Raw genomic sequence first — 23,674 nt, 5'->3', positions numbered from 1 at the left:
ACACTTAATTCAAACTCCAACAGGAACAAAATAAAACTCACTAAAACCGTCTTGGTTAGTGTTTAAACCGATCCAGCAATCACCAACTCTGGTTTAATCGAAATAAATCCTGAATCCACCGCGTTAGATGTGAAATATATTCTGGCTCTACACGCTGTCGCTGCCTCTGATGCCCAACCTCCCTCTCGCTGCTCTCCCGGGTGACGCCTCTCCTGTCCCCACCTGAGCCTGGCTGTGTTCGGTCCCGGTCTGGCCGTGTTCACTGGGAGGCTTGCCTATTCCGGACTCAGCCAGCTAATCGAACTGCTAAGTTAGCTGCACGACTAACTGAGCTAACTAGCTAACGGCAGTTAGGACTGGATACGTGAAACGCTGTCCCCTATTATTTGGGAGTATAAATTCGACAGGTGCAGAGTAGTCTCAATTCTTATATATTGCCCCTTTAATCTGTGCTCATGTGAATCTGTTTAGTAACCTGAATTAGCTAACAGGGGCTGAAGGTGGACCTTGTACCTTAACTAGCAGAAGAAAGCCACAGTGCTAGAAATTAGTTTAGTCTACCATGAAATAAATTTCACTGGAATCACTTTACGTATAGATACAGTTCTGAGATTGACACTTAATCACCCAGTTATTACTAGTCAAATGTTCGCATATGAGTATAAAATATTTTTTTCCATCAGACATAGTTAACTAATATTCTTTTAATGTGTAGCTGTATCTGCAGTCTCACCTGCTTATTTATTCAATCATTTGGCAACATTAAGTAATTCATTAACTCAGCAAAAGAATATTGCAATATGCTGCCATAAGTCGATGGGTATAATACTAAGGGAACATTTAATCCTGGCGGTACATTATACACTATGAATAATTAAAAGTGGTAATAATGGTATACAGGTATTCAAACATTTCTATTATCTCTCACAAGGGGTTACTCAGTTAATAATAAAATATAATGATTCCTTACTCAGTTAAGAGAGTTAATTAGTTAACTATAGCCTACTGCTTATTCACTGCCTGATCCCCAGAACTGGGCTTTTTGGGTAAAAAATAATAGCTTGAGTCTAAAGGTAAGTCTCAAAAACAGGTGTAAAAACAAGTTTCAAACCCCAATGAAGTCACGTCCAAGCAAAGACAATTGAAGCTTAATAGTTCATTATTTGGATGTCAGTAAACACATCATTGCCTGACCTTCGAGACTTGACTGTCTCTGTCGCAACGGCTGCCTCAATCCTGTCCTACCCATTCTGCCACATCACTTTGCTTTCTTTTTTTTTTTTTATAAATCTTTATTAAGGTTTAACAAGTTAAATACAAAGTTTACAAAACCAGGCCCCTGCATTTCTATGAAGCTTTGTAGTCATTGTCGTCCTCCAGACGCCCTCAGACTTCCTCACCTGAATGCACCTGCTCACCTGTTTCTCATTCTCGGGCCGCGGGGAGGGCGGGGTTCGATGTTCAGCCCCGTCCGCATCCAGTCAACCGTGCGCCGTTCATGACAAGTGGGAACTTCGGATGTTTGCCAATGTCTTATGTATTCACTGCATTTACGACACCTGCAAACTGTAGGATTTCATTCTAGCATGTATTTTCGAGGTCTGCATTGCCGTTATAAACAGACACTATGGCAGTCAACAGGATAAAGTGAAATTGTATTCACCATTTTAAATCCGAGCATGTTCTTTTTAACTTACACTTACACAAATGTTGTCACGTATAACGCTAAATGGCAAATCTAGAATTATGTCAGACAAAACCGAGTCAAATTAATTTGTATTTTGCAATACAACATCATTATTCCAGCACCTTCTCCCCAATCAGTTGCCAGATCGTCAATGTTGCTTCCTGCTTGCGTTCCAGCCTCCTGAACCGGAACCAATATGTACCTGCGTGCCTGCCTGACTATACCGTTTATCTTCCCCATTGCTGTAACCTGTGGATTCTAGGCTGCTTCTGTTTGGACTTGCTGCCTTTGCTGTAAGTTGATGTATTATAATACAATTTTAACATCAAAATCACTGAACTGTTCCTTCCTGCCTGCTTTGCCTGCATTTGGGTCCTTTGCCTTGCTGCCTCTTGCACACCCCGTGACAGTCTGACTTGCAACTATTTGTAACATGTGGATGTGTGAAGATTTCACGCGTGCGCCATGGACGTGCATTCGTTTGTTTGTTCGTAAGGCAAAGAGCAGTAACAGCATAACAAGAACAAATTCCACTCGCTTGCGTTTTCTCATTTATCTTCCGTAGTTGCTGAAGACAGCTTATTAATGGGTGCAGAAGTGGAGTGTAAATTTGTATTCATATGCAAGTATTCATGCATATGTACAAATAATTCGGACATGATAACCTCTTGAAAACACAAAATAAGCAATATTAAAAAAATATTGTAGGCTAATAACATCATGTATTTATTTTACAAGGACGTACAGAGATGCTCAACTGCGTTTGCCTTACTGTACTTACTATAAATGTACTTATTATAATAATAATAGTAGCCTATCAGAAAACTAATTCTAGCAAAATAGGGGTTTGCTGTATTGCTTGACGGGTATGATGCATTGTTTTATCACAACAGCTTTTGTTTGTGTTCAAAAAAATAAAATAAAGGCTGGGTTCTTAAAATATGTACTCCACCATACTTGTGTAATTCTTTCAGTCTGCATACATTATACATGCACTATAACGGAGTATAGCCATCAAAGAATGGCCCAACAAAACAATAGCGTCAATGACTGCGTCATGTCCGGTGGAATATTCCAGTGGATTTACCCTTGGTCTTAAAAAGGACGCACTGAAATAGCTGCTGTGAAGTTGCCAGGTAAACGGCTTGTTCTGTGTGTGCTATTGACAGCGCTGTAGCAACTTTAAACACAAGTCAGTTAACAGAAAGACAGGCTAAAAGAGTAAGATCAGTCTGCGTGAAAAAGAAAAGAGAGACAATAAGGTCCGGCGTTACGTGCGCGTTTAGACGTCTCCACCACTGGATTTACCTAGATTTTGAGGTCCTTTTGAGGTAAGATGGGACGCACTTTATATATGTTTGGGACATGTATCTTCAATTCAATAGTGAATGCGTGTGTTAGAACAAAATATAGGCCTGCTTTGCATTTATCTGAATACTTGGTTGTGACGCAGTTACGCCACTTTCTCCAGCCTTTTTATAAAAACGCTGGGATGTTAGACAGCTCCAGATATGCACCTGTCTAGATCAGTTGACTGTTATTTCCACGCCTCTGGTGATGTTTTTGTACAGAGGGATGTCGGCCGTCCGGTGTTGGGCAGTAATGTATGAGGACCGTTGCTGCGGATATAGCGTTGCGCATTAAGGCCCCCGCTGAGCAGCTTTTAAAGTGTATACCAGCAGGTGGTTTCGGAAGCAGAATCACGAATCAGAATCAAGAACGATTTGGGAAACATTAAAGAGCACCCGTGGCTGAATGATGCTTCCTTATGTATGAGATTTTACCTGTGTGCTTTCAGCTTTCAACAAATAAAGAAAAGATCGGTCGTTAGACCGGTCTAACAAGTCAACTTTTTAAAGTGATGCAGTTGAGAGAAGAATTTCCTTTTAATGATACAAGATTTACAATTGGTAACAGTATAGCTAAATGTGTAGGCATATGGCTGCCAAGACTGATTTGGGGGATGATGATGTAGTTTATATTTTCATTTTCAGATAGTCAAAATGTAACTTAATATGCTAAAAATCTTTTGTGTATATACATTTAAATGTCATATGTGTAATGCATATATAAGAAAGCACTTTGATTTTTTTTTTGTCTTGCAGCTGTTGTGTTGTGAGCCAGAGACAATCATGATCCTCCTGACTCCCTCCTCTGGTAGGTTCTCAATCTCATCTCATAATCTGGATTACTGTACACCTACATGGGCATGGGTGCCAGAGATTAAAGGCTAGGTCTGCATGGGTCAAATTAGGCAGGGAGTTTTAAAGATGCTTGGACTGAATATAATGGGATAACTAATTAATTTAGTAAAATTAACCACAGAATACACATGCGATGTATTGCATGTAGTGCATATAATGCAGTTATAATATGCACTTATTATAAATTATGTGCAGGCACACATGAAGACCATCACTTGATGTGAGAGAAATAGTTAATTAAAACAGTATACATATATTAAAGGTAAGGTAGGTAAAGTTGGAGAAACTAGCAAGACAGCTGGATTTTGAAAGTAACCAACTGAAAAAAAAAAAAGTTTATATTTTATTCACTTCAGATTATCCCTGTTAAGAATTGTTTTCCTTGTTTTTCGTTTAGTCCTTTTAGTCGTTACCAGGTAACATAGCAGGGTATTACATAACAAGGGACTTCCCATCATGCTTTGCACTCATTAGGCAGCAATCCAGAAATAAAGACTTGCTTGAAATTGACAATGTGTCTGGCTCTGGCTTTATCCTCTTTTTATAAGGGACCAAGACAGTGTATTATAAAAAAAACTTGACCGTAAGATCTGCAAGCCCACAGACTTTTATGCACGTGGAGCTGCAGGTGTGGCTCTCTAATGGTATTTACTGTGACAAAAGTGAATAGACCTGATTATTCATTTAGCAAACTTGGCAATTACATGATTTTCAGAAAAATGCAGAATGTTGTCTGCATTAACTGATGTGCTGTGTTTACCCATGAAAAGTTTTCAGATAATAATAATTCAAATATCAGGTTGTAACATGTGTTAAAGTCCAAAATAAGAAATAAAAAAAGCATGCTGTCAAGTTAAATTGTAAGTTATTGTTGGCTTTTTGCTGTGTCTCATACGCTGTTTTCTTTCAGATGAAGAGTCTCTTGAACTCGCCTGGCTTTGGAATCACAGGAAGTTCAGGGTGAAAAACACTTGAAGGGTTGCTACTGCAACATTTAAAAATATTTAAATTTTGCAGGTCATTATTTGTGCATACTGTCTTGGATAGTACTATGACTTGAGAGAAAGTAATAAACTCACAAAACAGGAGGCCGACAGAAAACAAAGATTTCTTTGTTTGACTTCATTAAAAACCATCACAGCTTAGTGGGGGCAGAGGCAGTGTTTGGCTGGAGCAAGGCACTGTCAGCAGTCATTCCATCTTGCTGACTAAGATGTAGATTTTACTGTTCATACTGCAAATGTTGTCTTCAAAACAACTAAACATATCAAGTTAATGTTACAAGTTTTAAGAATTACATTTTAATCAAACATATGCCCTAATAAAACTATTACTGTTGGCGATATAACCCCATGCAGTTTAGTATTTGAATATTAACAAAGACACCAGGAGAGGTTGTAGATTTATTTTTATGCCACAATCTCCATTAAAGCCTAGGCTGCAGTGGTATTAATAGATTTAAACAGTTAGCTATGTGAGTGCTGCTGCCACGTCCTTGTCTCAGGTCACCACGTTTGATCAGAGTTAACAGGCTAATTGATCTCACGTCTGGTATGTGTCAATGCAGTAGGTCCAACTCACACTCACTATAGCCGATGGTGTATGTGGTAGTCCCCTAAATGTTCATAGCTTGTTCCCCACGCCAGTATTTGTATGTATTTCACCCCTGATGAGATCACAATTGAGTGCTAACACTTCACATGCATCCTGTTCAGACCTTGTATCCTTTTTGACATTTACTTTTCAAATATTATCTATTGATATTAAAGTTTACTGCATGTCATTGTGGCCATTTTTTTTGTAACAGTTAAAATATGTATAATGTTTATTGCATAGATATAACTGATAATGTAATGAGTAGATAATGAGGCACTATTTTGCATGCTGTAGGCTGCGCAAGCTGATTGAATGAATGTACAGTAACAAATGCATTTTAGTGATCTGAAAATGGATGAATGTATCGTAAGGTCGGCCTCCGTCCAATAAACATACGTCTTGGTAAGTGATGCTTCTTTTACATAAAACAGGGGAATCAATTTTAAAGTAATATTTTGCTTTAAATACAGTTTTAAAAAAAGATACATATGCAAACCTATGCTACAATATCCGGCAATATGGATTCCCACTAGAAGGTATAAAAAAAAATTTTTTTTTTTTTTTCAGTTATGACTGGTAAAGCATTAAGATTACTTTCAGAATTTTTTCACATTTTTTTTCTCTCACTCCAACTGAGGATTGACTCAAACTGGGATATAATTAGTAAGCTATTCCCATTCAGACATATTCATCAGAAGGTCAGCCGGTATGCTCGCCCGATCATGGTAGGGATTTAGCTTTTAGCTTTAGCTTCTTAAGCCTCCAGCAGAGGTTATTGACCTAACACAGACAACTACTAACTGCTGCTGTTGTGTGGTCTCAGGTCTCTTCCAGTGTACCAACAAGATCTTTCTGAGTGATCACGCCACAGGACTCCAGATCAAGGAGTTTGCACGTAAAAATGCTGCTAATGCGCTATCAGTTGCCAACATGGTCATGGGCATGGCCTCCATTCTCAGCAGTCTTAATGGGTGAGTGAACATCCCGTTATTGGATAATACAATCTAAAACATTAGTCGGGCTCAGCGGCAGGATGGACAAAATCTATTGCTTGGTCGTAATTTCTTTTTTTCAGTAAAAAACAAACAAACAAACAAAAACCCCAAACAATGATTTTAATGAAAATTTAAGATTTGGTGAGGGTTTTCAAAATAAAATTTTAGTAATTACGGTGACACTGAGGGGCGAAACACAACATTGGACGCAAAAAAAATGCAACATTTCACAAAACACATTTCAGAAAAAAATATTAACAAAACAGAAAACATAGCAATGTGTCTCAAAACACATTAACAAATTTAGAAAACACCAAAAAATATTTCACAAAAAAACATTCATAACATTAGAGAAAACAAATGAACAAAAAACAGAAAACACATTTCAAATCAGAAAAACATATTTTTGTTTTGTTAATGTTTTTTTTTTTTTTTTTTAATCCAGTGTTCTTGTATTTTGCCCCTCAAGGCCACCGTACAGTAAGTAATGCTTATTTATCTATTTATTTATTTATTTATAATAGAGATTTCTGTCCTTACCAGATGAGCTGTACTAAGCTTAGTGTAAAGAGGCACAGGTAAGTGCAGATAAGAAAAAGCCGACCTAAATATGATAATTCTCTATAGGAGAAAGACAATAATTGAACTTTATTTGTAACATTGTAGAATTCTAACCAGCACTAGTTTCAGCCCTTTTGCGCTTTTGTGAGTACCTGCAAATATTTCACCCTTTTGAAATGGGTTACTGTCATCAAATAGCTAAAGCTAACACTCACTTGTTTTGTTCAGGCACCATCATGCTGCATGTTGGCTGGTTCTGATTGGCTACCTGCTGGATTTGGCAGATGGAGCAGTTGCCAGGCGACTTGATGCCTGCTCTGCACTGGGTAAGTGGTCAATAGCTCTTACCAAAGATAAACTTCAGCTGGGGTGTTGGCAGGGCTTACTGCACAGTCCTTTGTCTGGACTTTCTAATTTGGCCGGACAAAGTCATAAACAAAGGCAACCAGTAAAAGGAAACTCTGCCACTGAAATACTGGTTAGTCTTACAAAGTTTGCAAGAGAAGAATCATACATATTTTATGTAATGTAATTTGAGCTTCATCAAATCAGTCTTTTTTTTCTTTTCTTTTCTTTCCTAAGGACTTGAGTGTGAATGGCATTACCCCCCCCCCAAATAACAGGCACCAAATGCAAATACACAGCATATAAAATTTACCACTGTGGCTTGTTTTCAAAAGATCAAAGCACCATATGTAGTAAATCAAGAAGCACAAATAGCTGTTTTAGCTTTGCTTCCAGTGCGAAAGTTCCCATTTTCTCCGAAGCCCAAAATAGCTCCCAGGTGCATCACAATACATCATTGGCTGCACATTTCATTGGGCTTTGTGTCTCGACAGGGTTTTTCTGCATGACTATGCAGGTGGATGTTGTTGTGCCCCCTACGTTTTTTGTCAAATGAACAATCACTTTCTGATTAAGCAGCCTAATTCCATGGGATCACGCTCCAATTGTCTATTTTATCCCGTTGCTTTGGGTTCTGCATATCTGAAATTGCTAAAATTGTTGACCCTGGGCTGTGGAATTCCACCTCGTTCATTTGAGCCGTGGCCTGAATCACCTCGTCATCTGCTGAAAACATGCTCGGTGCTCCTGAGGGATCGAGACACAAGGCAGTGGAGAATGTTGTTTTTAGAATGGCCACCTGTTGGGCTGACACTGAAATTTCCACTTGGAGATTTTAGCACGTCCACATCCCACTGTCATGTGTCAGTAACATTGGCAGTGACCATACTGGAGAGATGATAACATACCTATACTGGCTTTGATAGAATGTAAACTCATGACTAACGCACTGTTGGATTGAAAGAAGTGTAATAATAGGACAGTTGGCGCTCACTAGTAGCCTTTCTAAAGTAGATTATTCTGAATATTTTTAGTATGGGTAGTGTCTGTCAGCAACACCAATACAAGTCATATCTCCTTGTGAACTTTCACAGCCATATTTAGTATTCACATTTTTCTTTTTTCATGTTAAGGTGCCAAGCTAGATGATTTTGCTGACTTCACGACCTTTGGGATTGCCACGTCGTTGCTTCTATGGACATCTGACCCGGTGGACAACATCCTCTGCATGTGTTATGTCCTATCTGTATTTGTCCGCCTCTGTTTCTTCTCAAGCGGTAAGTTCCAAAATGTAGTGTTGTTGTATGCTGCTGTTTTCATTTGAGTCTGTCATTTCACTTACTCCTTTTATTATTTAAAGGACTTACAGGAGATTTATTGTTGTTTGGTCCTCAGGGATCCCATTCATGTACCGCGGCTTGCCCTGCATCTACTCGTCAGCCATTCTGGCCAGTGCCTCTCTGCTGTCTGGGGGAAACATGGCCTTGCTGCGGGTCATTGCAATGGCTATGATCCTCTTTATGATCAGTCAGAACTTCTACCCCCATGACAGAGTGCTGGAGTCCCAGGCCTGGAAGAAAGTAGTCTACGCTGGAGGTAAAGCCATTTTTAAAAATCTAGTCTGATTCACATCTCTTTTGGACAAGAGCATAGCTGCCAAGATTAGTGACTGCCAGAGTTAATTCATATTAGAAATGCATTTTCAAATTAGATTCCAGGTACAACATCTAGCATCTGCATGTGGTAGTGGTATCTAGCTATGTAGATAGTTTGATTTATGCGCCGAGGTTTTGACATATCCGTTTCTGCCACCCAGTACAATAGAGGAGAATGGAATATAATTTGTGCTGCTTAAAGCAGCGTGAAATGAAATTTGAACAACTCAACAGCAATGTGTTTTTCTAGAAACAATGTCCCATTTACTCAGAATAATCTAAAGAAGTCGCTGTAAACGGTTTTCAGGTGGATAATTTTTTGCCATGCTAGTTGCTTGGCTGTAGGGATGGCAATGTGATCATTTCGCCAGGCGGTCTGTCCGGCGGTTGGTCTACCGCTTTGGTCCAGACTGAAATATATCAACAACTATTGGGTGGATTGCCATCACATTTTGCACAGACATTCATGGTGCCTAGAGGATGAATCCTCATGAATCTGGTGATCCCCTGACTTTTGCATCTACAGTACTCGATGGATTGGGACAAAATTTTGTACGTGATTCCCAAACGATATATTATGATTTGGTGATCCCCTGACTTTTCCTAATAACTTCTTATGTAGAGCCTACTTCAGGTTACGTTTATGAAAAACGTAACCTTTATTTATTGAAAAACTAATCAGCCTCAGCTGTACTTTGTGTTTAGTGCTAATTAGAAAATGTTAGCATGCTGACACACTAAACTAAGACAGTGAATATGGTAAACATTATACCTGTTAAACATTAGCATGTTAGCATTATCATTGTCAATATGTTACTATGCTGACGTTAGCATTTAGCTCAAAGCACTGCTGTACAGCTGCTAGTGTGGCTGTAGACTCTTGTTTGGTATGTAGTTAAAATGAAAACTGTACACAGCGAGGGAATGTCATAAGTAATTGGGACATTTTTTCTGGCAATACATGCTGCTGTTGAGTTTTTCAAATGTAATTTTTCAAATGAAATTTTTTTTTACTCAACTTCTATTTTTTATTTTTTTATTTTTTTTATTTCCAGGAGTCATCATGGTGTTCTGCTCTTCATTCCCCCCTGCATGTGTGTACTACCTGCTGTGGTCTGTCTCCTACATTTTGTTCCCAACATCTCTTTGGAGCAGTAAAGTGTAAAAGGGGTTCTGGCTTTTTCCAAAACTCCCAAATAGGTTAACCTCTGGCCCATCCGGGTGAACTGAGGCTTCCTGCCATGGAGGATCCAAGCTGAACATGCTCATGCACCACAGACGATCACTTGCTCTAGTTAACCTTTATTTTGGTGTGACACATCTAAAACAGAACTCAGATTTAAGAGAGTTAGAGTGAGGTATGAGAAGGGCATGTAGCACCCAATGATGTAATTATTTCCTGAAAATGTAATAACGCCTGAAAATTTTACAACATTTGCTCCTAACTTGATCGAAAATGTAATAAAACCCAATAATGTAATAACTTGACCAATAATGTAAACAAATGTACTGACTGATATTTTAATTACAGTAACATTTTTACCGATAATGTTAATACCTTTCAGGTGGGTAATATTTTTCCAAAACTGATGACATAATCATTTTGATGAATAATGTAAAAAAAAAAAAGTGATTTTTTATTTATTTTTTTTTTTTTTTTTTTTTAAGAAAAAAAATTTTCCTCAGAAATTTAAAGTGTGCAAGTATACAAAATTTATAATACTGTTAGTGTCATGTTAGCCTACTGAAAACACTAACATTGACGCTGATTTCATGTTTGGAAATGTAAACTCTAGGCTTTATGTAGAATTTTAAATTTACAACGGATGGCAAGTGGTATGTTGTTATCGGGCAAAGATGCATTAAACTAAAATCCCTATCAATGGGAAATTAATCCGCCCATACCCATGCTGATCGTTCGTTGTGCAAGGATCATCCACACCAGAGTGGATCTTAGATTAGACACCATCAGAGGATGACATTACATAAACAAGCGATGAAGGCAAAACAGTTGATTCAATCTCCATGAAATGTTCTTTTATCTGAATCAACAGTGATTCTTATCGAATGAAGTGTCTCGTTTGCCTCGTCTGATCGATGATATTTCTGCGTTCAAAAAAGGGTTTCAAATCGAATTTGAGTTTGAAAAGTTGACCTTAATACTCAGGTACATTTTAAAAGTAAAAACTTTTTAACTTTTACTGAAGTGCACCCTCATGGGTGCATAGTTTTTAATGGGGGGCCTGACCAAAAAAGTTTGAGAACCACTGCTTTTAACTTAAGTATAATTTCTGAGTACTTTTTACACCCCTGGTGATTTATTTCCTGATAAAGCAAAGTTAGCATCACTCTGTTGAGGATGGTACTGTCAAATTTCTGTGAGCGCACACCCTAATTGTTTTGACAAGCACAGGAAAATAAAGCAACTGCTGAGCGCCTGTCAAGACAAGGCTGATTTTAAAAAGTAATTGTATAAATAATTGATTAATAATTGCGGAATGGGCTGTTGCAATTCGTTCAGTTATGCCACCTACCGGTGCAGCGTTGCAATAGCCTATACCATAATATTATGTGGTAGAGACAGGAACAGATTTAATTCTATGAATATGCTACATTGAGTAAAGAAGAACATTTTTTATTACAATATCAGTCAGGACATTTTATTACATTATTGGGTTTTATAATATTTTCAATCAAGTTGTGTGCACATTTTATTACATTTACTGGTAAGGATGAACCTTCATGCTGTCTTATGTCTTCGTTGCATTTTCACTGAAGCCAGGGGTTGGGTGGCTTGTTCTAAAAACTGAATTTTCATCAGGTTTATCTCCTGTGTTTATCTCCCTACTTTCATCAGTGTTGTGAACACGTGACAGCAGGGCTCATCATTTTCTCACAGGAATAATATAAACCAATGATTTCAAATGAAATAATGACCTGGATTTCAAATATTTTGTTGCCTCTAATTTGGGTTTTAAAATGCTTAATTTTGTAATCACACAGGGCATCATAACTATTATTATGATGTCTTCAGTGTTGAGTTTATCTTAATGAGTAACTACAATATGTAGGTATGGCCTTTAATCTATGAATTTACAGCATGATTTCTCAGCATTTTCGAGATGAAAAAAATCTATGTCCTTTCTGGTTTATCTATAACACAGTAACAGGAATTTGTGCAACACTAATGACCAGTCTTGTGTTAACTGACTGTTAATGTTTGTATCAGGGTTGGGGTCACTTCATTTTCATAGCATTCAGGTCAGAATGTGGGTTTCCTAAAAATACACTTTTTCCATTTTGTAGGGGATTCAAATCCAGTCACTTAGAGTAAGAAACTTTCGAACATGATGGTGCAGTCATTCCTATTATTTGCTTTGCTGTTTGAGTGTATGTTTTAAATAAGTTGAATTGAAAGTCAACTGACCCCAACCCCGGCTTCTGTGAATTCGGGACTTATTTTTAGTTAGACTTAGCTTTTTATCAAGTTGTCACTCTGTCCAAGAAACAATGTGTTTGATTTACATATTTCTTTATGTGTGATTTTATTGGGCCATTGGATGTGTTTGCCTCTGTTTTAAGAGGAATTGCAGTTTAAACAGTAAATCCACACTGGATCACCATCACATCTCATAGGCCTCTGACCACAGCTGAATCAGTGATGTCACTGCAGGTGTTTTCCATCACTTGTCAAACCACCTGCAGTGACATCAGTGATGGAGGTGGAGTCAGAAATGCAACATGAGTGGCTGTTAGAACACATCAATAGCACTGCAGCAGCAGTTTTCTGCCTCCTGTGATTCAGTGTGAATTTACTCTTGAAGAGCAACAACACACTGGCTGCAAATCCTGCTTTTGCTGACATCTAGTGGGGAAATAATTCACCTGGCTGCAAGTTCTGCCTCCATATTTAAAAATGTTGAAACATACTGCACTACAGTCGACGTTGGCTGTGCTCACAAATGCACCAGACCGCTGAAACTTAGAGGTCAAGGAAGGAGAGGATACGTGTGTTGTTACTCTTTAACTTGGCCAGTATTCAGTCTGAGGGACATCACAGTTTTGTAGACCAGTCCTTTTTTAAGGTCACCTTTCCGGCATCGCTCATCGTGTTTCACAATGTGTATTTGTGCCTCTCTGCATAGGAAGTGACAAATGGGGAGATTATAGTTTTATAAGACTTTGTTCAGAATATGATGAAGCAAATAGCACAGAGTAACAGGCTCTATCTGTTCTCAGCCCTAAAGGTTACTGACGACCCATATTTAAATTTGGACTTGCTCTATGCCTTCTGAAAACTTCTGTCCTTTGAGCTTGTAATCAGAGGTGTCAGAGCAATTTATGAGTTATCTAAATGAGTCTCCCCGACAGAGCTTTCTGAGGGAAAACTGACCAGAATTTCATAAATCAAGAAAATGAATACAAATGGTCATGTCTTCTGGTTCTGATAGTGATTCAGACCCACTGTGGTTCTTGACATGGTTTATTACAACCAATGTTGTGAAGAAAATCGACAGTGTAAAGTGCATACACAGACTGAACGCAAATCTAGCACATTCAGTAATGCATTCAGCTTTCCGGTGTGGGTGTTTTGGTTTTCAAATTGTAAAGTCACAGTAATGTATGCATGCCAAGAGCATTATAGATACAACAACTGTGTTTTGCCCAATGATAAAAAAGAAGAAAGATCTTAATGAATAATATGATCTTTGCTTCTGAGTCTGTACATTTTTGACAATAAAGAGGTAATAGTAAAATGACTTGCTTTCAGTGTCCTTAATTCATATTGTCAATGTTTGACTGTAAAACTGTTAAGGTACATATTTATTTTTCACTTGTATGAGAGTTACCAATTAAATATTAGACATTGGCACTTTATATGTTGATCATTTCCTGTTACTGAGTGTTAGTAGCACGTGAGCCTATGAGAGCAGTCCTGCCTTTCTGTTATACTCAAATATGTCTATGACCTCAGGAACACAAATGGCTTTAGTAGCCGCTAGATGCAGTGAGGGCTCCAACAGCTTTATGATGGCCGAGAATGCAGGTCGGTCTTTGAAACTCCACATCCAACAGTACTTCATCAGATCATACCTAAAAGCATACAAAAGGAATTTAAAACACATCTGTGTTAAAGGAATAGTTTGGCATTTTGGGAAATACCCTTGTTCTTGGCGAAAGTCTCATGTCTGTAGCCGGTTAGCTTAGCACAAAGACTGAAAGCAGGGGGAAACAGCTAGCCTGAGTCTGTTCACAGGTAATTAGTGAGCTTTAGAGGTGCTATTAGGCAGATTTTATTTTACGTTTGGACAGAGACAGACTAGCTGTTCCCTCTACTTACAGTCTTTGTGTTAAACTAAGTTAACCGGCTGCTGGCTGTAGCTTCATATTTAACATTCAGGCAGCAGAGAGGTACCGATCTTCTCATCTAAATCTTTGCAATCTTTGTATTTCCCAAAATGTCTTTTTCTTTAACTATCCATATGCAGTGACTTTTGGCTGTAATAGCTCAAGAAGAGTATTTGAATGGAAATGCAACTTTAATGAATTGCTAACACTACAAGTGACAGAATATTACTCCATGTTATATGGGTCTATTTCTTACAAGTTTACTTACAAAGGCCCTCCACAATTCTCCGGTCTCTTCATTCGATAAGACCCCTGTAGCTTTGGAAGCACAGACGGAGGCTCCAGCTCAGGGTATGGAGGAGAGCCTGAGATAAAAACAAACATAGAATTCCTGAATAAAAAAAATGTGACTTTAATGGTAACATGCGATGCTGATGATGGTGTGACATGATCCAGTACTACAGATTGCAGAAATTAGGACATTTAAAGCTAATCTGAAAAGGAATGAATACTGATGTTTTAAAGAATTTGCTTACAGATAACAGAACATGCAGCCTTACCTAAGGTAATCAGTTCATACAGTAAGATTCCAAATGACCACCTAGGGAGAAGAAAATGTTAACACATTTTGAGTTATATTAAAATATTTTTCTGTAACAGTCTTGCAATAGCAAACAACACATTCTACTTGTGTGTGTTTTGTTTTCTCAGCCATGATTCTGCCCTTACACGTCGCTCCTGTCGATACTGAGCTGCATCATAATCCTCTCTGGAGCCTGCCATTTGAGAGGCACCTCTGCGGCCCTCTGCCTAGTTGCTGAATCCATTCTGTGTCCTTCAAATGCCACGCCCAGCCCAGACACCCGGGCTGAGAGGCCTGGGCCAATTAAGATGTTCCTGGCAGCAACATCACCATGCACCAGCCTGTGCTCTGACATAAGGTAATCCTGAGGGATGAGCCAATTATAGCCAAACATATCAATCTTTGGTTGAAATATTCATTCAAAATTCAAGAGAAACAACACTTTTTCCAGAGTACATGAGTTCATAACCTGCTGTGTTACAGAATCACATCTGCAGTAGAGCATGGCATCTAAATTGAGCTCATTTTAGTCTAGTTGTTTGTTGGGAATAATTGGTATAAAAAAAGTGACTCACCAGGCCAGCTGCAACCTGCTTTGCCACCACAAACACTGACCTCTCAGAGAAGTTCAGCAATGGATCCGCTGTGTTTGAATTCTTGTACAGGAAAAATTACATGTCATTAATTTTAGGAATTGGAGATTGCATGTATCTTATAAGTTCCAGTTTAAACCAAAGCTGTGTATCCCACCGTTACATTTCTAAGTGTCCAGAGGAAGTGAAGGAGGTTCCCTGGGTTGTAGGCATCTAAGACCAGATACATGGGCAGACGCTTGGTCTGACAGTACAACATCCGCACCACATTCTCATGTTTACACACTGTGGCATGGAAGAGGACCCACTCCACAAACTCCTTCGCTTCAGGCTGGTTGGGGCCATCTATATGGTGTTAAATTAATAAAAGAGGGTTAGAGGAGTCGAGTAATAACAAACAGAGAAAGTGAGCAACCTTATTGTCTGTTTTTTTAAATTATAATTACAATATACTGCATCTTAATACCCATCTTGCCCCTCTCCATCTGAAAACACCAATGATCTCTTCGCATACTTTTACTGTTATTCCACACAAAAGGCTCTTATAATCGTGGCTTTATGACAGATTCATGCTGTACCTCGGAGGGACTTAACCACCACAGCAGAGGAGGCTCCGTCTCTCTTCTTCAGCAGACCTTTACAAACTGGGCCATGGCGACCTGTCTGCCAAAACTCTAGCCCCTCAAGAACACACTCTTCAGGGATTTCCCAGGGATACAAAGCAGCCTGGACCTTTGGAGTGCTTACAGAAGCTGCAGTCAGGGATACACTCTGCTGGCCTGTTAAAAAACACAACAGTAGATACAGGTTTATTGTGAGCCAGAGATAAATTAGCACCTGTCATTGCTCTCAGGCACTAATGAAAGAATGTAGATAGAGGATATACAGTTATTGTAATTCATACCATTTGGAACATGAGCTGAGGTGCTCTGTCCTCTTTGCTTGTTTCTGTGGAGACTGTAGAAAATCAGAGCCACCACTAAAACTGTGCTCAGAGCCAACAGACATGGGATGATGATTTCAGCAAGTGGACCTGATGACTCCTCATCTAAACAAGAAGTGAAAGAAGAAACAGGTTCAGAATAAGAAAACCAAACAGGAGCATGCACTAACATACAATTGCAATGCAATAAGTGCCATGTGTACACCTTACAGCACATGGGGAGCGAGGTATCGTTACTACATCCATAAGGAGCCGCCGGCATTTCTCACATATGAGAGAAATGGCAGATCATATCAACTCATGAAATTCAAAAGTCACCACCAGAAAGGTTTATCCCTGTGTAGAGAAAAACTATGAAGTAACTGAAAATAGAAAAATGAAGCAAGGCATGAAGTCTAATTGCTACATATTACTTTGAAGTTTTCCTACCTGACACCTGATGCCACAATGTTCGAGTGAACACATATTTCCAACCTTATAATACACAAATTAACAGCAGCAGAGAAGTTGAAAAATCACAATAACAAGGCTGCTATCAGCTGCTTTTACAAAATGGGCTCAGCTTTATCTGTCTGCCTGCGAGGGCACTGACCGAAGAGGCGAGTTAGAAAGCTGACTAAATGTTAATCATTAACAAATCACCAGAAATGATAACATTAACAGGTGTCATGCTCACACCTACTGCTGCCTTAACAGTTAACTGATTAAACTGGGATTAATATGCATACAAAAGTGTTCAGTTTGTTCTTTAGGTCCCATATAGGAAATGTGGCTCTGGCTCATCAGGTAATGAAGAGAATAGCAAACCATCTACTAGAAAAAAACAGAACAAAGTAAAAACAAATCAAAATAGTTAAAACCAATAAAAAACAAGGAAACAAAACGTGTGTGAAAGATGCTCATCATGCTTGTTATGGAAGTTCTGGTGTCTAATTATTCTATTTAAAGCACCTCTGTGTATCTTTGTGCTTTAAGTGCATCTTAGGAAATTAAATTATATAGTAGTAGAGTGGCACCACTGTTGCTGATAGGTGCTTGGAATGAGGTGCCAGCCTCTGACTGTTACAACCACAAGAGGGCAGAATTGCACAAGAAATCACCTGCAACAAGTAGCCTACTCCTCCTGAGAGCAGGAAAGGTTGCAATTCTACAAACGCATTTCATGGACCTAAAACTACATAATAAAGCTGAAGAATCACATAGAAGTTGCAGCCCATTATATAACGAACACACAGAAATCGGCACAAACTGTAGGGACTATCCCGAACCCACGTGAAAATATGAGTCCCAGGAACTCCGCCTTGCTAAACACACCATGGAAACAAAATCCAGAGTTTCCCAACCACAGAAGACCCGCCTCTTGCCATTCACTATTGGTTCAGCGGAGAGGCTCTAGGACCGGCCCCCAATCTCTGATTGGACAGAAGCCCCTGCAATCAGGAAAGCTACACGGAAAAAGATACAAAAAAAAGAAAAAAGTTATGGAGTGAAGCATAATCGGATCACGTCTGTTCCATGCGGCTGCGTAGTTTTTAGCAGCACCAATAATCCCCACAGTGCCTCTGGAGAAGCAGGAAATAGTGCAAAGCGCGTAATGGAGAACAAGAAACAGGGCTTCAGTTTTGAAAGGATCAGATAACAGCCCGGTTCAGAGGAGGGCCAGGTATGTTTTTCCGTTTCCAAGGACTGCCTTGCTGATGTCACCGCGGAGGAGGGCAGGAGAGGAGGACAGGTGCGCAGAGTAAAGTTGCCCCTTCGGAAGGATTGGATGAAGAGCTGTCACTAAGCGGAGAATTACCCAACAACTGATTCATCTCTTCTCAATCTTTTCAGTTTTTGAAGTTTTCCTGTATTTGTCAAAACTCTTTTCTGGTTCGGTTTTTATCAATGTGGCATTTTCTGAAGTCTTTAATATATACTTCACGCTTTTGGAACCGATAGCCTCTCTGGTGCGCACAAACTGCGAGGCTCACAGGATCCGTCCTGCTCTGTAATATCGGGGTTTAACGGCGTGGAGGAAGCTGCTATTTTTTTTTTTTTTTAAGTGCACATTGCTGTGAACTGGGGTGTAGGATCGAGACGCCCCAGCATCAGAACCAGCACTTTCCGCTTCAATGCGACACTGACGCAGCTGGTCTCGCATCCCAGTCGCGGACAGGTGATGCTTGAGTAATTCAATGGAAGAATCGATCATCAACAGAGCGAGTTTGATCTGAAAAAATACGTGTTTTTCCCGGAATGGAATACAACATAAGAAAGCAACCTCAACTTCTCTAATCTGCAATGATTTTTCCGTGCGTCATTGCGTCTTAGGATCAGAAGCGGGTCTTGCGTTGAAGGACAATCGTTCTTGGACTTCCCTCCCAGTTTATAAGAGCTACCAACAATGTCCAAGACACTGAAAAAGAAGAAGCACTGGTCCACTAAAGTACAGGAGTGCACCGTGTCGTGGGGAGGTTCCGGCGAGTTGGTCACGGTAGTTGAGGTGCGAGGCGGCGCTGAGCTGGGAGAGTTCCCCCACCTCGGACACATAGTTTCGGAGGCGATGGTTTGTCAAGCCGGGAGGTTTCCCAGCAGCGGGGACGTGCTGCTGGAGGTGAACGGCACTCCAGTGAGCGGGCTCACCAACCGAGACACACTGGCAGTCATCCGCCACTTTCGGGAGCCCATCCGCATGAAGACTGTGAAACCAGGTGTGTGCCCATTCTAATTTTGAATCACAAAGACCGCTACACCCCTCCAACTCACCACCCCACCTACACAACCAAACCTGCGGTGTGTGAAACGCTTTAAAATGGTTTGATACAGTACTGTAACCTGAAGATCTGAGAAGCTTAAGACAGGAGTGACCTGTACCATGAATTAATAAGAGGGACTTGGGGCTTCAGCCTCACAGCTGAGCCCCTGTTTGCCTAGAGGGCAATGGGTTGAAGGATCAGGTGTGTGTGTGTGTTTGCAGTCTTATGTATATTGGAAGCTAGTGTACAGGTCAATTTAGTGTTTTCAGCTGGCTTAAACACATCTAAATAGTCTATCTGCATTCCTCCTATTCATTCATGTGGAGACAACATTTTCTACAGTGCTGCTTTTGCTGCAGTAGTACAATCCTGCCAAACAGCATAAGTGAGGGACATGCTGTGTTTATGCATGCTTGTTCATAGTGCCCAGATGAGATCTGCATGCGCTACAACATACGCCGTGGACATGTCATAAAGCTTGCAGCCCTTTGTCTGTAGTCTTCTTTGCATCCATGCACAAGTGTTGCCTGTCCTCTTCTGGGCTTGCATATGGTATGGTCACACATACAGGCATGAAGCGCACACTGCTTTAATGTCATTGTGATTCTCTGTCTGTAAGCTCAGCTAAAAGCTTATTGATTGGATTTATGTGACTGTTATTACCTGACTTACAAGCAATTAGTTTGTACTTCTTTATGGCTCACAGATGATTATGCCTAATGAATGTGTTAAATGTGGCATACTGACAGTGAAACTCTACCAGTCATGTGGGACAGAAGGGGTGTGTGTGTGTGTGTATGTTTGTGTGGATGGATGGATTTGATAGAGGCACTGCTGAGTGTAGCATTTTGCAAACACTTAGCAGGGATTTGTTAATGGTTGCCTTGCCAGCTTAGACAGCACAGGTCTTCTTGCAGCTTTGAGGTGAGTCCAAGTCTAATTGAATCAATTAGGTCCATATCCTTAAATCCCCAGGATGCTGCGCTAGCCTGGCGACACAGTTTGGCACCGTGACTGTCAGGCATATTTGCTTCACGGTGGTTTTCTGTGAAGCGGATTGGTCCTTCTGCTATACATCAGGTTTACCTGTTGATTAGGGTTAAGGGGTGTAGTTGAAATCAATATCACAATGTTATCAAGATTGTTTTTCAGTGTTGGTGTTGAATGCTGAGCTGTGTTGTACTTTTATGCATCACATGAGACCAAGTTTTTCACTAATTGTAGCACTTCAAACACACGTTGGAGGTGGTTTGAATTTGATAATGTTGTATCGGTTGGGCTATTTAATCTCGTGTTTGGACATTAGAATCACGTTTGGTATAAGTGCAGTATCTCACTTCCACAACACTCACACTGTTACACGCTTTCTGACATTTTCTCTTGACGTTATTATGTAATGTTAGTTGTATGTTAAGTCATGCTTGAGCTACACTTTGAATGTGCAGGCTGCTTACCCCCCTGGGGCCTCACTGTGTGTTTATGTCTCTGTCCCCTATTCTCATGATTAATTCATGCCTCATCCATCATTGATGGCTGCTCTGTGCCAAGATGAGGTGGCTGATGGGTGGATCAGATGTTAGCCGACTGGTGTGGATGTAAACTTGAATTCTCATGAGATTGCAAAGTTGGGAGTGAGGATAGATGCTAAGACTGAGTAGTGGATTTGACTTTCTATTTCCAAATAAAATAGACTCACAGCACAGTGCATGTGTGCGTTGTGTTTGCACAACACAGCAAAAAAAAGTTACATCAGCCTTTAAGGGAAGGATTTACATTATTGGTGTGTGTCCCTGTTGGATTTTTCCCCCTCCCCTCCTGCTGCCTATTTTGTCTTTACTTTATCTTCTCTCCTCGGCCAATAATGCCTCGTCATCACATTTTGCCGTTCTCCCTCATCTCTGATATTTTTTTTCCTTTGCTACATTATTCTATATTTCACTCTGATTCTCACTTTTGCCTTGGTATCCTTCCTCCCAATCCTATCCCATCACCAGTATACTACATATTTTCTTTTTTTTTTAACTAGCCACTTTATCCTCTAAGTAAATCTAGCAAATCTTTAAAAAAATTGCACAACCTTTCTTCAGAATCTTACTCCCTTTTAGTAATTCCCACTGAAGGGAGTAATTTTACTGACCTGACATGACAATTACACCTGCGCCTTCACTACAGCTGAGACTTCTCGACACTTCTCCAGCACAGGCAAGACAGGAAACAGAAGTTTGTCTTGAGTGGTCCTCTGGCTCCAGACCAGCCGATGCACTCAGTATGCAGCTCCCAACCTGAGAGAGCAGCAAGGCAATAGGCAGTAACCTTGAGGGGACCATTGAGAGTAGAGGCGTATGGATCGCAGATACCTATTGCAGCTTAGAGACTTGTGAGTGGGCAGCTCATTGATTAATGCTGTAAACAGACTTAGATCTGCTTGTTTTTGCCTCATGCAGCTAAATGGATGGAGCATTTAGCTCTCAGATCCCGGAGTACCCTTGATTCACAAATCAGGTCTATAATGGAAACTGGGAAAAGAGTTTTCAAAACCTTTTTCCTTCTCTGAAACATAAATAAGAGATGAGATGACCGTGGTTCATATTTTACAGTGCTACTCCAGAGATTATATCGGAACACAGTATGTATGAACACATTTCTGAGGGCTAGGTCTTGATGGAAAAACACTTATCATAGGTCAAAGTGTTTACTGTGGTGTTAAGTGTTCTTCCCTGTAAAGTTATAGACTGAAAAAATAATGCAATTACTAAATAAAGCAAATGTCAAAAATTCTTATGGCAACTTTGGGTGATTAATGCACTCTAATGCTCGACATTATGAGGTATAGTGGCATTAGTACCTCACTGCCTTAATGTAAAGGTCATTCATTTCAATGTGAAACATAATACATCATCACTAATACAAACACTTAATGACGCCAGCATACATTAAAGTATGGCAGTGATGAAGCTGTGTAAAATCTTTATAAAGGTGCAATGGATGTATACTAACGGAAACAGAAGTAAAGTGTTTATGGATATTTTTATTTTCAGTAATATTAATTTTGTATTCAAAAGATGAATAAGGTTCAGCTAAGAGTCTTGAAAATCCCCTGGAGTCTTCTAGCTACAGAGGAGCATTTTTATTTCGAGTGTATATCAGAAACACAACACTTAGTAGCTATACCTACAGTATCTAGTGAGAAATGAACTGCAAAATGTACAATTACAAATACAATCTTAAACTTAATACCCAAGGAGAGGTGATAAAAATGAGCTGCCTTGTGTTTTTTATTTACCATTTTCATTTAGGAAAGGGAGCTATGGATAGCTAAAGTACTCACTTTGGGTTTTTATTCTGATATGCACACTAAATTATGAAGAATTCGCAGGCAGTTTTTAGTTGCTGTTTTGGATCTAATAGACTCTTTTCAAGAGTGCAGTCCTTTTTTTACTAAAGAGACCATAAAATGATCCTGAAGACAAATGGTGCCATAAGGAATCCAGGTAACAAAAAGCTTGAATAATTGAGTGAGAGATAATTGTAGTGGATTTTTTTGTCCCACCTGTCCCACCCAGGCTTATTTCCACAGAGACCCTCCTCTCCTTCTTGGATCCTCTTACACTGTTACATACATCACCAACCTGTGATGTTCAATGCGTCCCAGGAGTTACTTTGTGATGAAGTGTTTTAATTTACCTTCTTGATATACCTACTTTCCCTCCAACCATCTTTGTCTGTTTCTGCGTCTACGTTTCATTACATTTTCCCATAATGCCTTTTCGACAACCATCTGAGATTGCCTGAACTTGTTGCACTAGTTGTGGTTTACACGTGTGGCTGGACTGGGCAGTTGAGGAAAGTGAGAGTCACATCCTGTACTCAAACCAAATACGTCTTGTGTTTTAGGCTGTAACTAACGATTATTTTTATTGCTGAATAATCTGTATATTATTTTCTCAATTCATCCATTCATTGTTTTGTCTATAAAATGTCAGAAAATAGTGGAAAATGCCTGTTATAATTTCCCACAGCCCGAGGTGATGTCTTCAAATGTCTTGTTTTGTAACAGTAGCAACAGTCCATACTATAATGTTAGAAAAGCATCAAATCCTCACATTTGAGAAGCTGGAACCAGCAAATGTTTGTCATTTTGTTTAAAAAATGACTAAAACAATTATTGTATTATCAAAATAGCAGCAAATACATTTTCTGTCAATTGACTAACCTATTAATCAACTAATCATCGCAGCTCCCAGTGTTGAGTCTTAGCAGTCACCCACCAAAAACTGACCTTTGATGTCTTTGGTTAGTGAAAATGTCTTTGCTTTCAGAATCCATTGTTGATGCATTGGAGGACTTATATTATCCAGAAGAATGAGAAAAATACATCACCAAACCTAACCATTTTTTATTACACTGCTACAGAGCGGATTATTT

The 23,674-nt window shown here is 39.5% G+C and overlaps 3 protein-coding genes across 10 annotated transcripts in view; 2 read left to right on the top strand and 1 right to left on the bottom strand.

The window, feature by feature from the left end:
• The first annotated feature begins 1,880 nt into the window (after positions 1 to 1,880).
• On the top strand, positions 1,881 to 13,803 carry tmem269 (transmembrane protein 269). 5 transcript variants are annotated; one of them, XM_044212759.1, is made up of 8 exons: positions 2,769 to 3,018; positions 3,793 to 3,844; positions 4,802 to 4,851; positions 6,311 to 6,458; positions 7,272 to 7,369; positions 8,522 to 8,665; positions 8,784 to 8,984; positions 10,099 to 13,803. In XM_044212759.1, the coding sequence occupies exons 4-8, from the start codon at positions 6,418 to 6,420 to the stop codon at positions 10,206 to 10,208; spliced, it is 594 nt and encodes a 197-aa protein (XP_044068694.1). In that variant the 5' UTR covers positions 2,769 to 3,018; positions 3,793 to 3,844; positions 4,802 to 4,851; positions 6,311 to 6,417; the 3' UTR covers positions 10,209 to 13,803. The 5 variants fall into 5 exon arrangements, with proteins under 5 accessions (XP_044068692.1, XP_044068693.1, XP_044068691.1 ...); XM_044212760.1 differs by having other exon boundaries at positions 2,799 to 2,823; XM_044212757.1 differs by lacking the exons at positions 2,769 to 3,018; positions 4,802 to 4,851 and adding an exon at positions 1,881 to 1,980.
• si:ch73-206d17.1 (tyrosine-protein kinase STYK1) lies at positions 13,060 to 17,093 on the bottom strand. Of its 2 annotated transcripts, none has more exons than XM_044212752.1 (10): positions 16,941 to 17,093; positions 16,722 to 16,847; positions 16,473 to 16,616; positions 16,147 to 16,347; positions 15,726 to 15,913; positions 15,551 to 15,631; positions 15,122 to 15,339; positions 14,953 to 14,993; positions 14,661 to 14,757; positions 13,060 to 14,137 (listed from the first exon to the last, which is right to left on the bottom strand). In XM_044212752.1, the coding sequence occupies exons 2-10, from the start codon at positions 16,771 to 16,773 to the stop codon at positions 13,966 to 13,968; spliced, it is 1,194 nt and encodes a 397-aa protein (XP_044068687.1). In that variant the 5' UTR covers positions 16,774 to 16,847; positions 16,941 to 17,093; the 3' UTR covers positions 13,060 to 13,965. The 2 variants fall into 2 exon arrangements, with proteins under 2 accessions (XP_044068687.1, XP_044068688.1); XM_044212753.1 differs by having other exon boundaries at positions 15,732 to 15,913.
• A 911-nt stretch (positions 17,094 to 18,004) lies between these two features.
• The window catches only part of magi3a (membrane associated guanylate kinase, WW and PDZ domain containing 3a), a 113,807-nt gene continuing 108,137 nt past the window's right edge, over positions 18,005 to 23,674 (top strand). For 2 of the 3 annotated variants that reach the window (XM_044212747.1, XM_044212748.1), the window contains exon 1: positions 18,005 to 19,204. In XM_044212747.1, the coding sequence (XP_044068682.1) occupies positions 18,898 to 19,204 (307 nt within the window). In that variant the 5' untranslated portion in view covers positions 18,005 to 18,897. The remainder of the gene's footprint in view (positions 19,205 to 23,674) is intronic. The other variant, XM_044212746.1, reaches the window with a different exon arrangement.

The sequence above is a fragment of the Siniperca chuatsi genome, linkage group LG10, assembly GCF_020085105.1.
Source record: "Siniperca chuatsi isolate FFG_IHB_CAS linkage group LG10, ASM2008510v1, whole genome shotgun sequence".
In the NCBI taxonomy this organism is placed as follows: domain Eukaryota; kingdom Metazoa; phylum Chordata; class Actinopteri; order Centrarchiformes; family Sinipercidae; genus Siniperca; species Siniperca chuatsi.
The sequence above is the reverse complement of the archived record's forward strand: the minus strand, read 5'-3'. Positions and strand labels throughout refer to the sequence as shown.